This window comes from Meleagris gallopavo, chromosome 8 (genome assembly GCF_000146605.3).
Source record: "Meleagris gallopavo isolate NT-WF06-2002-E0010 breed Aviagen turkey brand Nicholas breeding stock chromosome 8, Turkey_5.1, whole genome shotgun sequence".
Taxonomy (NCBI): Eukaryota; Metazoa; Chordata; class Aves; order Galliformes; family Phasianidae; genus Meleagris; species Meleagris gallopavo.
In genome coordinates, this window is record NC_015018.2 from 28,739,562 (window position 1) to 28,756,831 (window position 17,270).

At 40.8% G+C, this 17,270-nt stretch overlaps 1 protein-coding gene across 1 annotated transcript in view; it reads right to left on the bottom strand.

Moving 5' to 3' along the window:
• The window catches only part of NRAP (nebulin related anchoring protein), a 49,592-nt gene extending 32,328 nt beyond the window's left edge, over positions 1-17,264 (bottom strand). Inside the window, exons 1-8 of the mRNA XM_031554591.1 lie at positions 16,949-17,264; positions 15,495-15,599; positions 14,745-14,843; positions 14,531-14,635; positions 12,858-12,965; positions 11,897-12,208; positions 11,487-11,638; positions 10,200-10,355 (exon numbers count right to left, since the gene is read on the bottom strand). Coding sequence (XP_031410451.1) covers positions 10,200-10,355; positions 11,487-11,638; positions 11,897-12,208; positions 12,858-12,965; positions 14,531-14,635; positions 14,745-14,843; positions 15,495-15,599; positions 16,949-17,236 — 1,325 coding nt within the window. The 5' untranslated portion in view covers positions 17,237-17,264. The remainder of the gene's footprint in view (positions 1-10,199; positions 10,356-11,486; positions 11,639-11,896; positions 12,209-12,857; positions 12,966-14,530; positions 14,636-14,744; positions 14,844-15,494; positions 15,600-16,948) is intronic.
• Between the last annotated feature and the right edge of the window lie 6 nt (positions 17,265-17,270).

Below are 17,270 nucleotides of genomic sequence, written 5' to 3' on the forward strand. Positions count from 1 at the left end.
GAAAAAAAGATGATTCTATTTTAATATGAAATATAAAACACCCATTGTACAAAAGTGGAATTTTTTTTTTTTCAGAAGCAAAGAAAGAATAAAGATAAAGGCTGCGAGGGAATGAATGAGGAGAGAAAACTAAGATAATGTAGTCGATAATCAGTTCAAGGCAGAGCATTATCCATGGGGCCATCGGTCCAGCCCTAGGGGAGAGCTTTTTAAAATCTCTGCACGCAGTTTAGCCGTGCTCATTATCATTGCTTGTCTTTGACGTGTCAGCGGGGCTTCCATGGGTAGCAATGTGCCCATCCAAATCAGCTGCCCCAGACATGGGCTGGTGGAGCTCCAGGCTCTCCGTCAAGCGAGCATGTGCTTTGTGGCTCATGTCCCCCAGGATAGTGGGGATGTTACTCCCTCAAAGAGGCTCTGAGCGAGACAAAGGAGGCCTCTTCTTGTAGAGTTGCTTCTTCCCAGGACACTTAGAATTATGAAATCATTAAGATTGGAAAGGACACCTAAGATCCTCGTATCCAGCGTCCACCTACCATCAATATTGCCCACAAAACCATATCCCCAAGTTCCACACCTCCATGTTTCTCGAGCACCCCCAGGGATGGTGGCTTTGCCACCTCTTTGAGCAGCCTGTGTCAGTGTCTCACCACTCTTTCAGAGATGTTTTTCCTAATATCTATCCTGAATCTCCTCGGTGCAACTTGAGACATTCCCTCTCAGCAAATTGGACTCGTCCATCTCCGCATGGACCTTACCACCAACTGAACAAAGAACATCCATGTCCCCTCCAAGCACCGCAGTAGATGCCCCCCAGCTGGGGACAGTCATGCACAGAGGTGGCTTTGTAGCAATTATAACGCTTCTGCATTTCCTTCCCCTACAGATGAGGCTGATGAGTATTATGAGTACTATGATGAATACGCGCAGGAGGAGGAGGAACCCTCTGACACGATTATGCTCTTGGGGGAACCCGACTGGGTAGACCTATCCCCTCGCTACAGAAGAATCCAGCAAGGTGCTCCTGGGGGCGGGCAGGGGGTGAGGAAGGGGTGAAATCCCAGCCCCAGTATGCAGTGCGTGGCAGGACTCGGCTGCCAGCCTGCCTGCAGAATGCCTGCTTCAAAGGGATGAGTGGGGAGGGTTGTTTGCTGTGTTCTCTTTTGTGTTTCTCTTGTAAGGAGCCTGTGTTTTATCTCTAGGTTTCACAGGATGGATTCTGATCATGCAGAACATTTCTGATTGCTACTACAAAAAAACACAGGCTTATTTGTCTATAGACACTGCAAGATGTAATTGCTGTTTTCATGGGATGTACGTTCTGTATTTGTGCTGGGAACCAAATGTAGAGCAGGTTTCCTTTTTTTTTTTTTTTTCTTTTTTTCCTAGTTTACTGAACTTTAGGAGAGCAAGAAAGGATGCCCTGGGCTGCTGTGGGATCACAGGAGAGGTGGGACTGCAATAACCCTTCTCCTTTGGATGGCTTTTCCAAGGGAGTTTTAGTGCTAGGTTGCAACCAGGGCAATACCAAATCCAGGCAACTCCACACCAATGGCATGGAGGCACGTGCCCAGGGCAAGCTCTGGTTCTTAATGGATCTGCTTCTAGTACAAAGTCAAATGTGCTCCGTCACAGGCTTGTAAAGGGAGATGGGAATCCTTGGGCTCTAAGCCTTACAGCGTACAGGAGGCTCCACAGCAATCCATAGCAGCTCCTGCCACTGCTGGGCCAGCCATCAGCAGCAAGCATGTGTTATGGTGGATGCTTGCCCAACCTTCTGCACAGCCCTATGGTGGCACTTGTCACACAAAAGGCGCACACAAGAAAAAATGCTGGCGAGAAGCTGAAAGCAAAACTAAAAGCTCTCTGTCCCTACCCTAGAAGATCTGTGCTCCCCCAACCCCTGCAAGAACAACGGCCTATGTGAGATGAGAGGAAGCAATTTCACCTGCCTCTGCTCCATGCCCTATACCGGGGATACCTGTGAGAAAGGTAATCACTTCTTTGCTGACTGATATTCTTGTTCTTGCAGCTGAGGCAACAGAAGCAAGTACAGGGTTCTATAAACCCACTCTTTGCTGGACGGTGAGTTTTAGCAACCCTCTCCACCCATGTCAATAGATCCAGGCCAGAGTCTGTCTAAAGCAGCATCAGCATCGCACATTTCAGGTGTGCAGAAAACACACTTCTGTCTTCTGCCACCCCAAGGCAGCCTCCAGAGGAGGGCTACAAGAATGGTGAAGGGTCTGTGGGACAAGGTGTGTAAGGTTTGCTCAGCCCAGAGCAGAGGAGGCTGACGGGAGTGCTCATGGTGGTCCGTGGTTCTTCAAGGGGAGTGGATCAGCAGCATGGAGCTCTGCTCTCTGGTAGCAGTGACAGGGCCCGAGAGAATGGCATGGAGCCGTGTCTGGGGAGGGGTAGGTGCAGAGTAAGTAAAGGCCCTGCACCAGATGGTAATGAACATGGAACAGGCTGACCAGGGCAGCGGGCATGGCACCTAGCTGCTGGAGTTCAAGGAGCATTTATTTGGACAACACTCTCAGACATAGAATCTGATTTTTGGGTGGACTCAGTGCTTGGTTTCTTCCAACTCGGGATTTTCTATGATTCTCTGGATCAGGAGAAACATGCCTTCCCATCAGCCTGTGAGGGCACAGCACTTCTGCGTGTGGATGAAGTTGGGTTTTTTTTTGTTTTCCTGCAGTGGTGGACACGTGTGTGGACAACAACTGTGTCAGAGAAGACTGCCTTGTTACATTAACCAAACCTTACTATCAGTGCAGCTGTAGCCATCCTTACAAGTTACCAGACTGCCAGCAAGGTGAGTGCAGCTCAACAGGCACAGATCCCACATTGCAGGGTGCAGTGGTTCTGGGCCTGTGTTGGCTGTAGGTCCCATTTGCAGGGATGATGCTGGGTGACCATGCTCTGTGTGGTGGGTGGGTCACTAAGGTCACTAATGAACCCCACACTGGCAAGAATTTTGAAGTTCTTACAAGGCTAAATGAGGGCTTTCCCTGATTTCCAGTGGGGATATGAATGGGGCTATAGTGTGTCCAGCAGAGTTACAGTGCCGTTCTCTGATTTTTATCTTGACAGCTTCTAAACAATGCAGGCCAAACCCTTGCAAAAATGGAGGAATCTGTATACGGCACAGAATCAGATCAAAATTCACCTGCAAGTGCCCTGAACCTTACCGAGGGAGGTTTTGTGATATCGGTAAGTCTTGTGGCTCAAGGAGAGAGGCTAAGGGTTGAACCTCCGTAGATCACCTTCACCTCAGCCTGACTGATGACTGGCTGATGTTCATAACATAACAATGACTGCTCTATGTTGCAGGTGACCTTTGCACCATCCTCCATACAGTTTAGGGTTATAACCCTGCAACCTTACTTTTGGCTCACCTCTTGCCCTCTTGTGATAGTAGCTCTGCACCCAGCTCTGCCTCATCCCTCCAGTACCATTTCTTGCGTAAGCCACTAGAGGAGAGAATCTGCTTTGTCACTGAGAAACATCTTAGCTGCTAGGTCTTACCCAGTAAAAGGGCTTTGGGTACTGAAGTCAGTGGAACTTATGCTGGAGTGATATCGGGACATAACTTATTTCTGGTCTATCCAGGATAAGGACTGTCTTCGTGTAACCCTGTCGGTCCTTCTGATCCTTTGTGAAATTAATGTTAGGGAAGGAAGAGAGGGGAAAAAGAACCACTTTAGGAAAGGAATGACAGAGGAGGCTCTTTCATATCAACATGGCCTTGCAGGACCGGATGATTGTTATGAAGAGGACTCCTTTTATTACAGAGGAAGAGTGAACCAAGCAGAGAATGGCAGGACTTGCCTGCACTGGAATTCCCATTTGCTCTTGGACTTCTCTATAAATGCGTTTATGGAGGATGCTGAGTCTTATGGCATTGGGGAACATAACTTCTGCAGGTAACATTTTGAAGAGCCAGTTGTGTCAAATAAATCCTTGATTACAAATTGCTCCCATGAATTTGTTAAAATCATGGTATTAAAATCTGGTTTTGTTTGTTTGTTTTTTGTTTTTGTTTTTTTGACAATGCCTCTCTCTAAGATATGGAGATGTTGGAGATGCCATTGTTACTGAAGTGAAGATTCCAGAAATGGGCCTAATTTCCTTTGTTTTTCTTAGGGTAAAATAGTTGTGAGGACAGTAAAATGGCAGCAGTTACAACTCCATTATTTTAGGTATTTTCTTTATCAAATCTTATGAAGAGTATCTCTTGAAGCTTGGCTGTCCTGTAGAAGCACAAGTGTGCTCTCATAAGCATTCTCAGCTCCTTTGTGCAGCTTCAAGGAGATTTCTGCACTTCGATTGACTGATGTTTTCAACCATTCCTTTCAGAAATCCTGATGAGGATCAAAAGCCCTGGTGCTTCATCAGAAAAAATGGCAAAGTGGACTGGGACTTCTGTGATGTTTCACTGTGCCCTGAAACAGGTAGAGTAAAGCTTTAGGAGAGAGCTGGTTGGCCATGCATAGGTGGTTATGATGAACAGGTCACTGCCTGTTACTTAACTCCTGTCTGATATTATTTATGCTGTACATGTTGCTGTTTCTTCCAACAAAGATGAGGAGACCGAAGAGCAAGAAAATGAAATGTTCGAAACCTGTGGGCAACCAGAAAGTCGAAGGGGACTCAAGAGAATCTATGGTGGAACTAAAACTACAGCTGGCAAGCACCCCTGGATGGTATCTCTGCAGAGAAAGTCTTCTAGCAGTGCAGCACACTTCTGTGGTGGAGTGCTAATTAAATCATGCTGGGTTCTTACTGCTGCACACTGCGTTAAGTATGTGCATGTCCTTTGCCTAGGGCAGATAAAATATGAAAAACAAGGTGGCCATTAAAAACAACTTGGAATTGAACCGATTCACAATCCAAATTATTTCTGAGTATCAAATTGAAAGAAAAACATACATGAAAATATGCACATAATGGTGCTTGTTGGAATTACAAATTAAACTTAGACCCCAGTCACCTAAAATGATCTAAAACATGATTTAGTGGAGAGATATTGGTGGTGGGTGGGCTGTTGCACTAGATCATCTTGGAAGTCTTTTCCAAACTCGGTTATTCTATGATTCACTCATCATCACAGCTGCAATAATAGACTGTTTGCATACTGTTGTTCTCCCTCAAAATAAATTTAAAAATTAAATGTTAAAAAACTAGGTTAAAAAAAAAAAAGCAACAAAAATGTTCATGCAGCATTAATAATGTTTTATTTCATGATTACAACTATTTAAGAGTGCACGTACTGTCCAGCACTGCAGCTTTCTCTTCTAAGTTCTCATATTACTATCTTTGGAAATCTTTCCATCGTGCCCTACGTCAGGCGACAGTATCATGACTTCCAGATAGTTAAGCTGCAGGTTTTCACCACTGTTGCACAACATCTGTAACTTCTGCACCACCACTATGGATAATGTAGTTTACTTTACTCTTCTTGCAGACACCGAGCAGAAAATCTCCAAGTGGTCCTGGGAAAGCAAAACCTCGGAAAAAAAGAACATCAGGAGCAAATACTTGATGTGGAGAAGGTCATCGTGCATCACAGATACAGAATGAAAGACGATGTCCCATACAATGATATTGGTAAAGCCTTTTTATTTAATTAGTTGTCTGAAAGTACCTCCCTGGAACTGAGATCAGTATAAAATAGCCCTCTGAGAATGTGTACTGAAAATAATTAGGCCACATTGTGGCTTACACCCCTGTGAATCATTGGAAGACAAATCATGATGGGCAGAGAAAAATCGTGTGTGGGGGGAAGTAAAAAAAAAAAATAAAGGGACAAGTTTGGCATGTAGTGCAAGCTGTATGTCAGTTGCTTGGAGCCTTGCACAGAGTTGTGGTACAGACTGACAGTGATGCTAGGGATTAAAACCAGTTTCAAATATTTTTTGTGGTTGTTTTTCTTGTCTCCAGCATTACTTAAGTTGAAGCCGGTTGGTGGTCAATGCGCCATCGAAACGAAGTATGTGAAAACAGCATGTCTGCCAGATTTTGAATTTCCTGTTGGGACTGACTGCTTCATTTCAGGATGGGGCGAGACAGAGACAGGTATGTGAGGTAGTTTGGTTGGTAGCTCGATGGCAAGGTGAGCTGGTTGCTTTTAGTGGCAATTGCTAGACACAAATGCAGGGCTAGGCACAGAGCGAAACCAAGGCACAGAGTTAAAAATTAAGGACAGCAAACCCCTCTTTGGGAATGATTCATTGGCAGAAATCTCCAACTGCTAGACACACAAAACTTTTCAGAGTTCAGAAAAAATCCCCAACGTGCATTTTTGTTGTCGTTTGTCATTTGACACACCATGTCACGGTTTCATCTAGAGCCAGCCATTGAAGCAAGATGTATAAAGAAAGAAGCTCTAGTACTGCTTATGTGTTTCAACAGAGGACCAAGGCATTTCCGCATGCTTTTCTACCCCATTGGGTCAGATAAAGTTTTTCAGAAGCAGCATCTGGATCTTCAGATGCACTGGAAAATAAAAAAAAAAATAAAAATCCAAAGCTTTTCAAGTTCAACTAGCTCTGTTCAAAACCTTTCTTGCCCACGGTAAATCCTGAGGGGAGAAATTACTATGCTTTAGAAAAAATAATGGCAATTTTCTGAAAAATGCATTTTCTCATGTCCTGATTGATGTGTTGCTGTAAAGCAGCAGAAGGAAAATGTGTCACTGAGGCTGCAGTAGGTGTCCTAGTGCTTTGTGACTGATACAGCCTAATACAGTACATAGGGCCAAATTCTACCTTCTGATGTAAGTCGCATTGAAGTCCACAAGAGACAAGCACGTATATTTGATCAGAAAGCACCAACAGAAATTAATAGACATTTTTTAAAAGATCCAAATAAAAAGTATCTTAAAAAGGATACAGGGAATTTTTGTATTATTTTTTTTTTCCTGCAAAGAATATCAAGTACCCTGTACGTGTTCAAACTAGATGGCTCCTTCTTTGCACAGAGCTATTATTAGCATTTCAGGAAATCACTGCAGAAATGGAAAATTTCCTGAAACTCAAGCAGAACCAAACTTATAAACCATCTTTAGTTATCTACAGATGGTAGTGCTTTGATACTCTGGCTATTGCCTTTCGATGTCAAGTTATGTCTTTAGATTCACTGTAATTAATCGTTGCCTTTAAATATTGCATGATTTTCAGTTTTCATCTGTTTCATTAGCCCACATATTAAAACATCTAATGGCACCAGCCTGAGAAGTGCTGAGCAGCTCTAAGTACCCTTGTACTTAGTAGTGGGAGCTGCAAACGACCAGCACCTTTGAAAAGCATTGCTACATGCAGAGGTGATCTGATCCAGATTCTCTGTGTGTGTGTGACTTTGGTTTTGTTCAGGCAACAGCTCAGTGTCCTGAATGAAGCTTTCAGGCTCAGACTTAATGCAGACGGATACTTCTTTTCTTTCCAGGCTAGACCATGAGCCTCTTCCTGCTCTTTACCCCTTCCATCCATAAGGCGAGCAAATTTGTATTTTGAAAAAAGACAACATGTAACAGGGATGTGAGGGAGGTGACTCAGTTTTTTGGTGTACTTCCTGCAGATGACTTATCCCTTCAGCTGTTAGATGCCAGAGTCAAGCTGATTTCGCAGAAGCAATGCAATGCACCCAGAGCATATGATCAGAGGCTGGATGAAAACATGTTTTGTGCAGGAAATCTTCGGAGAGGTAGAACTGATTCTTGTCAGGTCTGTTGCTTTTTCGGTATTTGAACACTAATTTTTTGTGTAAATAGGCTGTGCAGAGCAAAAGCTTTGCTGGGGTACTGCATGTGTATCCATTTCTTCCGTCAGTGTATTATTTCAACACCCATTGTCTTTCTTCCATACAGTTTGAGATGTATATCCCTGGAGCTAATGTCATCACTGTCAGCCACAGGCAGATCTATGGGAGCTCAAGAATAGCCTGGGAAAGGTGGCTTCTGAGGCAGATTGTCATAATAATTTGAAAACTTGCCTTTTTCCTTTCAATTCTATTACAGCCTCTACCACGAGAAACAATTCTAATCTGATTTTCGCTATCAGAGCTTATACTTACTAGGGAAGGCAGGACTGATATTTCCTTATAGCCAGTGAAAATGTGATGCTGGTTCATATAAGCCTGGTGAGGAGTTTGAACAGTGCTTCCTGTGGTGAAAACTGCAAGCATACTTACAATAGAAATCACCAATAAAACTGAAAATGAGATCAGCCAACTTAGAGTGATAATTGTCATTATTTGAGGGGACCAGTGTGAGGAAGGTCAGGTGTTTTCTTTTATGCTAAGGATCACATTTTTATCTTTCTCAGCTCAGGCTCTGAACGCCTGGTACTTTTATGCTGGGAAATTTCATTTGAGAATTTCATTTGAGTTTTTCAGATACATGTCGCAGACTTAAACAGAAACTTATGTCCAAAGAAGTCTAGTATTGTTTGACCTGGTTCCAGAACTGCAAGCCTACTTGGGAATTGATCAGCACCTTTTGGTACACCTGCTAGGAGAAAAACAAACACCACTCCAGCTTCTAAGTCTTTTGATAAGAGAAGGGAAATCTTATACTGGTAAATGATTTACTACGTATTTTAAACTAATCTTGTGTTTTTTCTCATCAGGGAGACTCTGGAGGTCCTCTAACTTGCGTAGAAAATGGTTTCTATTATGTATATGGCATTGTGAGCTGGGGTGATCAGTGTGGTTTAAAAAACAAGCCAGGAGTTTATACCCAGGTGACATCATTTCTCCGTTGGATTGAATACAAAATTCAAATCGAGTCATTATCGGATCAATAGCTGACAGCTTTTGTATGGTGAAAGGCAAGTTTGAGATATTTATCTGTTCTTAAGCTTACACCAAACTCTTCTTTGGCCAAAATTGTTATTGAAGGCTTCTCATGGTCCTAGCTGGGCATTCTGGATCGGCATCTTAAAAATAACCTTTTAGTGTTTTCTAGAAACCTCAATGACAGTTTTTCTACTGGGGGCTTTGAAATAAACCCTCCTTTTGTAGGCAAAACAGCTTGGAAACTAAAGTAATGCCAATTCTTATCCACCTCAAAGCCATTGGTTTGTGCTCCTAAGGCCAATGCCATTTTTTCACATAAAATTAATAATTTGCCCGTGTTTGGAAGACTGGAGCCATTAGAATCATGTGAGGAGGGAAGATCAGGCAGGAAAATTATTTTTAAAAGCACATTTGTAGGGCAAGTGACCCTAAATTCCATCAGATTGAAAAGTAAAAAATAAAGTAAATCACTAGTAGGAATATCTTATTTACTCCTGATGAGAGGAGGATTACATATTATTCTCCAGCTCTACCATGGCATATATGTGCTTAACTTCAATTCATATGTAGAGGATATTAAATTCTTTTGGAAAAAAAAAATCTAAATCTATTGGCTAATTTTTGGTTTTGCAAGTAGAATTATATATTTTTCTGTCCGATGATTCTGTAAACCTGTATAGAAAACTGGAGAACAAGGGATTGACATTAAATCAGAATACATAAAATAGATATGTTTGCCAGCAGAGTCAATTATTTAAAATATCTCCTTCATCTGAATACCAGGGTTTATAACCTTCTCTAAGAAGCTTCCTGATCTGTCAATAAGCTGGCAGTAGTAGTTTCTAAGGAACTAATTTTGATTATTTTTTTTTCTTTTGGAAGATTTGAGAAAAGAAAACAAACAAAAAAAAAAAAACAAAAAAACACAATCTAAATGGGATCTGAATATGTCCTGTTAATCAAGAATAAATTCTGTTCTGTTGTCCACTAAAAGACGTGTCTTGGTTAGTCAGTAATTTGGCATCCACTGGCTGTCGTCTTGTTCATCTGTTAGGCCACCCAAATCATGTTTTTGTATTCTCTTAAATCAGTGTGCCAATGACACAGGAACATATAAATCTCTAACGACTAGAAGTATGGAACCAGATTCATCAGATTTATTCAATACAAATGATTTTATATTCTACTAATCAGGTTCAATCACCTGTAGTACAAAGCTGAGCCTGCCAGTCATCTAGTATTAATTTCATTTACAGCTTTAAATAAATATCAACCTCTGTAATGCATAAATCACAAAATATCCACACAAGTTAGAAACATCAGTTATAAGTTGCAACGTCTAGTTTGTTTTTTAAAACAAAATTCTTAGATTGTGCTTTCCAGAAAAATGGAAAAGCTAAAGGTTTTGTAGGATAAGATGAAAATCTATTTGTGTTTTGTCATGTTCATGTTTACTACTTGTACAGCTGCATTTTCCTTCTCTTGACTTGCAGAATTTCCGAAGCATCAGGATTAACTGTGACCTGCTGAGATCCTTCTGGTCCCACTTGGTCCTGTAAGATCAAACACAGCTACATCATGAAGATGGCTGAAAGCAGAAAGCTAAGCTCTTATTCTATAATTATATTTACTCATTAAAAATTACCTCAACTGGGAACAACTAGACAAAGTCTGAGTTACTGCTCTGTACTGAGACAATCTCTGCCATGGAAAAGTGTGGGTAGGTGACCCATTTGTGTCTAATTCCTAATTTGAGCATTAAATAATGAACACATTAGCAAACACCTGAGTTGCAGATGTATTGCACACCTGTAGCTTTCTCTGGTACCATCAGATCATCATCACATGTAAGACTTAAGAATATACTGCCTCCACTCCCCACAGACTGCATTGCTCATCCATAGTTAAAATTTATTTCCTCAGTAGCTTTATAGATGGGAATGTAAATCATGGATATGTCCTGTTTCTCTTACAGGGGTTTATTGTCTGACTTTTTGCCAAAGTTAACACTTTAATACTTGTTTTGTTTAAAGCACACACCTCTTCTACTGTAATTTAACATTCCTTAACTGTAGGAGCTACAGTACAAGAGCCCTGTATGGACTTTTGCTCTCTTACACAGGGACATAGCAGACTTGAAGCCACCTTGTGGAGCTAAACAAGGAAAACCTGGAAAAAAACAGCTTGTAATTTCTTGTGTTTTGAGATGAGTGGAGGAGGCCACAGTACACATTATGGTGTCAAGAGTCTACAGTGAGACTGTCAATACAGCTGTCAGGGGAGAGTACAGGGTAACAAAATGTGTCTTGCTGAAATTAGGAAAAGAAAAAGGGAGTTGTGCCAGGTGGCTCTTCTACCTGCACTTTTGCTCTCTGTGGGTATGCCACTTAGAGATCTGACAATATCCAAAGTCAAGGGAAACACACCCTGTAGTTTAAAAAAATCCTATCCTGTGGCATTTCTAGTCCCTACAGGAATTCCTCAGCCATGACAGATCTGAATTCCCTTGTGAGGTTCCTTCAAATTGAAGCCTACAGAAAGCCACAAAGCTTGGGGAGAGAATCATATATATTCTGTTTAAAGTAAGGAGGAGAACTATAATCTCCAGGGAGCATTAAACAGGCTGCCTACCTGCCTTCTCAAGAGCACAGCTGTAGCTATTTGTGAGAAGAATGGTTACTTACAACTTCAGGTCCATACTGAGCAGAAGCAGCCTGCAGCCCCATTTCCCGAAGGTATGCCAGCTCAGCAGCTCTTCTTGCCCTTTCCACTTTATAAGAACCGGGGGAGTCCAGCCGATGCCTCTGAGCCAGTTCAAGTCAGACTTGTATTTTACCTAAGAGAATGAAACATACAATAGTGTGTATTACTATTAACCACATGCTCTATGTTTTCGAGAGAGAGTATACAAAGAGGAACAGGGTTAATAGTAAACAAACTGGATTGTTTTTTTTGTTGTTGTTGTTTTGTTTTTTTTGCAGACAGTCTGTAGTTCTTTTAAGAATGATTTTGTTAGTAAATAAGGTCTGCGATGACACTGCCACGCAGATAGCTCTTAGCACCAGGAAGGGCAGTGCCTCTCAGTTGTACTTACATCACTCTGCAGCTTATAGGCCTGCTTTGCATGTTTCACATTTAGCTGCTCGGGATCACAAGTGTATTGGTGCAAGGGCTGCTTGTAGTTAATATTGCTGGCAAGCTGCTGGCTTCTCTTAGCATGGAGGAACCCCGGCTGGTTAAGGTGACTCCGAAAACGTGCTCTGTTTTGGGCATATCCACTCCTGTACAGGTTGTCACTCTGGAGTTTCCCCACTCTGAGAACATGTCCAATGTGGGCATCATCGTTTGCATTGAAGAATCCAATCATCTGGCCTCTGTCTCGCAGGAAGGCTTCTCTGTATTTGTACTGAGGAAGAGGCAGAGAAAAGTGTAATTTTCACATTCAGATTATCTTCAAATTCCATTATGAAACAACCCTAGTTTTTATTATCTTTTTTTGTGTTGCAGAGAGACCACACGTTTGTTTGATATCAAAATACATCTCCTAATCTAATCTGACACTACAGGAGAATGACCTTGATGTTAATTTTTAAGGGACTGGAACAAATAGGGCCCAAAGTAATCCTCTCTCAAAAGTAACCAGAAGTCTTATTCTTTACTAAGTAAACATCTCAAGCATGCAGCTCTTCCAAATTCAGCTTTCTTGCTGACTGAGGTCTTCTGTGTTCAAAGGCGACCCACTTTATTCTAGCCCACGCCTGACTATTCATAGCCTGGTACCTAGTTTATATAACTACAATACAATATCCCTCCTTCCCAAGAACAGCTCCCTAAAATGAAACAGAGCAGCTTGGTATTGGACATTATTAATGAGAGCCTACGGTTGGAAATCTTCGTATTTAAATGGCATTTACTTCATTGATTACCAATTTTCTCACACACACACACTCACACACAAAAAAAAAGGTTTCCTAATGTTTTATTCACCCATTTTTGCAGAGTGGGGGTGGCATGGGAATAAGAGTGGGAAGTGTTTGAAGAAGGGCAATTCTTACATCACTAGCAATCTCTCTTGAAGCCTTTGCTGTCTGGAATGGAATGGCGTCAATCCTAAAATCATAGCCAGATGCTCTTGTCTGTTCCCAAGATGTTTTATACGCTTTCTGTGTTGAAAAGAAAAGAACAAAACAGTCATTTCCCCCTTGTAGTTTCTTAAGTGTAGTCCCATGACTCTAATAATAAATGTTTTATCCTACTGGGCTTGTTTGTTTCAAGAGTCATCAGTACCATCTCCAAGGTTTTGATCCAGTTCTACAGCCCTTCAACTTGTTTTCTATTCCCCATAACGATAAAATGTCTCATCTGAAAAATGCCACTAGGGTTTCTTTTTGTACATGAATGTGGTTGTTTCTGATTGGGATTAATTTCTATTAGAAACTGTGATGCATCAGTCACATCAATATTGCATTGATATTACTCTTATTCTCTCCTTTGATGCATCCACTTGCAGTGTCTTGGGTTTCATGGCATCATAATTTCAATACTAGTTAGTTCAAGCTTTTCTAATGATTCCTGTCTCTATTTCATAGCCACATGTGGCTTCATTAACTCATCTGAAATAACAGCCAGTTCTAACATATTTAATGTGACTTTGTGGGTGTGAAATACATTTACATCCTGAAGAGAAATTTCTCTAGATTTGGTTCTTCTTTCTTTAGTAGTACTCTTACAACAGCTTCCAGTCCCACTACCCAGCTGTTGCACTTTAGCAGATACTTTTGGCTGTCCCTTTCTGATTTTATTGATTGGCTTTCTGGAAGACTTTGATCCATCCTTTTGAAGGTTTGCAATTATATGAGAAAAACAGCACGATATCTATTTCATATTTCAAAAAAATATTCTCATGTTTCAGTGATGGATTTAGTGCCAGCTGATGCTTAATTTGAAAGTAAATTAAGATGCTAGAAGTCCTGCCAGAACCAGTAGCCTGGATAGAACCAATGCAAACATTAAGATATGTTTTGTTAATAGATCAGCCTTAGACCTTTCATTTGTGTACAATCACCTTTACCACGTTATTTCTTTTCATGTGTCACATCAAAGAACTTAAATCCTATTTCTTTCTTGTACATATAGAAGACCTATCAACAAATGAGAAACTAAAAACTTTTTCCAAACTAACATCGCTCTGACCCTGCAGCTAAAGATGACAAATTTGATCGTAACTATTAGAGATAGACTGCGTGCCGCTGTATGAAAGAAAGTGGAAACAAAATCTCTTTAAACCAATTCCACTCACAGATTCATTTGCACTCAACTTAAGGACTGTGCCTAAGGGATCGGTTCAACGCAGCATTGCAACTTCATGAAGATAGAGCATACAGTCAAGGAAAGAGAGGGATTCTCTGCCTCATTAAATGTAAGAAAAAAGATATATATTTATAGGAAATTATACCTAAACTTTAGGACTGAAATGTTTAATAATAGCTTCTTGTCCTAGGAAGCAGAACTAATTTTTAAAAGAAAAATAAACAACTTTTCCTGATCCCTCACTCCCAGGCTAAGCTGCATATTGGCAGTCCACAAGGTCTGCCTATTTCAGTTCATGTCAGGTTCAAAGAACCTGACTTCTACACCTTCATGAAAGCTTTTCATTTCGAAGCAAATTTGTTTTCTTCAATGACTGTTACCAAGTCAACTCCTCAAAGTAAAAACAACTGTTACTTACATCACTGATATTAAGTGCATTCTGGCGAGCTCGGATAAAATCTGGATGATCAGGAGGCAGGGTATACCTGTGCCTGGCTTCAGAGTCTCCAGCCTTGTACAGCCTCTGAGGAGTCAAAAGACATTGAATGTAACTGATTTTAGAAGTGAGGTCAATTCCTTAATGCCTTTAGCACAACAAAAGTTAAGATCATGTATAGTCATATGAAACCTACCTCATTGCACTGGAGGTAGCTATTTTTAGCATGAATCAAATCTGGAGAGTCAACCACAGCAGTGAACTTCAAACTTTCTGGCTTCTGACGGTACTTGGTCTGGAGGGGCCAAAAAAACCAAACAAATACACAAACACAGGATGCTTCTGTTAGATGATATTGTGATTCCAGGTGTGCTATAATTGGAGTAAATCACACAAATCACCTTCCTGAAGCCACACTAATAAAAACATATTGTTCTGCTTAGGTCTTAGTTGCTCTTTCAGCTAGTGAACAAGGATTGTCTCATTGCTTTAATTCCAAATCACCAACCCTTTTTTTTTTTAATGTAAGGACTGAAAATTCACATGTGAAATCTGTGAACACTTTTGGCAGCTTATAATTTTCCTCCATTAATACGTGATACCAAGCAGGCTAATGCATCCTCATTGTGACTGTCAATGCTGTATCTTTCTATATCATTTCCATAAGGACCTGCTTAGAATTTCATAATAGAATTTACTGCATTTATTTATTGCTACGTGTTTTGTTTATACTCTTGCGATTCATTTGGAATGGAAAATATTCAGCAGGTGTCACACAGTGGACTTGCATCTCCTGTACTGCTTCTTGGTAACTTATACCTTGTATAAACAGGCTCTCACATCAAAAGGAAATGATAAGCTACATTCGTAAGTGTCATGTAACAAGGAGCCTTGATGGTAAACAATTCCTACAGACGTGCTAACCCATGAAAGATTTATCAGTTACCTCACTGATGAGCTCGCCAGCCTTCTTTACACTTTCTATCTGCGGAGATCTCAGAGCCATCCAGCCAACTCCTTTCATGAAGTTCAGGTCTGATTTATAGCGATGCTGTTGAAAATGAAAATCGTTAGCTATCAGTTTTGCATCCACAGCTATTAAGGTATTTTAAAAAGACTCTCTGATTCATATTAACATTTTGAGGTTTTTCATTTGCCATGCACATATCAGATTGTAAAGCCAAACTGTTTGCATTTGTTCATTCCACTAGGAATTAAATAATGTATCATATGCAAGTTACAAGAGAAGGCCCCACAAGTGAATTAGTATGACTCAAAGCACTCAGTAATAACCTGTTTGTACTGGGCGTAAAAAAAACCCTTTTGAAATAATTTTCTGAGGTGAGTTCAAGTCAGGAATACTAATTATTTTATCTGGTGCAGGCTTCCTCATTAACCCTATTTCTAAGAGGAGACTTAAGACTCTTTCTTTATTCACATTAAAGGCTTCCTCTACTTTCTTATCCAGTAAAATGAGACAGACCCAATACGAAGTAAAAGCCAGGAAAGTTGTCCCAATCCCAACGATTCTTACCTCTCCTATAAGCAAAAAGGGTAGCAACCAGATAACTCAAACAGGTGCTGTACATTATTCTTTCTAGACAGCGAGGGGATCAGACAGTATCACCTTAATCATTTCTCTTTGGTATCCATAGCCAAAGAGACAAGTCCTGATGTCCTTATTGTCCTTATTCATCTCTTGTCTTCTCACTTGTTAGGCAAGCTCTGAAGTTGAGGGTCTAAGAACCCTCAACTGGTAAAATATCTGCACCCATGCAGCTTTATATTTGCACTAAATACCTACATCTATCTGAAAGCGTTTATGGCCAATAGCTTGTCCCTGAACAAAGGTACACATACTAAGGCAACGTGAGTCTGGATGTTGCCCATTCTGAGATTTCATTTTCACCTGTCAAAGTTTCCCTGGACTTACATTTGCATGAGCAATTGCTATGAACGTGTCTGGTGAACTGGTTGTTTGATATTACTAGTTCTGCTTGTAAAACGACTTTCTAACATTCCTCAAAAAAAATCTCTCAGCATTTAACATTCTGCACAAAGAATTCTGTGTGTACAACAGTGGCTGTCAAACCACTGGCTGGCTGCGATCCAAAATGCTGAGAGATTATTGATTATTACTTTTTTCTTTTTTTTATATCCCGAGCTCTAGGATAAGTGACATGGACCACACTGATTTTCTGTCATGTTCATAACATAGGAACTTCTGATTCATGTATATTCTATGTGTATAGAGTAATCAGATATATTTTGATGCTAGACATTGTAAGTTTGCAAACTGTTTCTAAAAACACCGCCCAGTGTCAGCAAACAATTTGTGCCATTCCTTTAAAGCTCTATCAATGCTAAAATCAATTTTCTGTTTACATCAGGAAAGTTTACCTCACTCTGCAGCATGTGGGCTCTTTTGGCCCATTTCATCTTCAAGTCTTCTGGGAGTGCTGTAAATTCATGGAGTCTCTTTCTATAATCTTGATCGCTCGCTAAGGCCTGGGCTTTCCTTGCATGGACAAGATTCACCATGTCCATGGGCAGATAGTACTGAGACCACACTCCTTGGGATCCTTTCTTATACTCCTGTTCACTCTGTAATTTGGCAGCATGCAAGCAGTGCAGCAACCTGGTATCATCCAGAACACTTCGGGCCCCAATGTGCTTTCCTCTCTCCATCACAAAATCGTGTTTATACTGGTACTAAAAATAT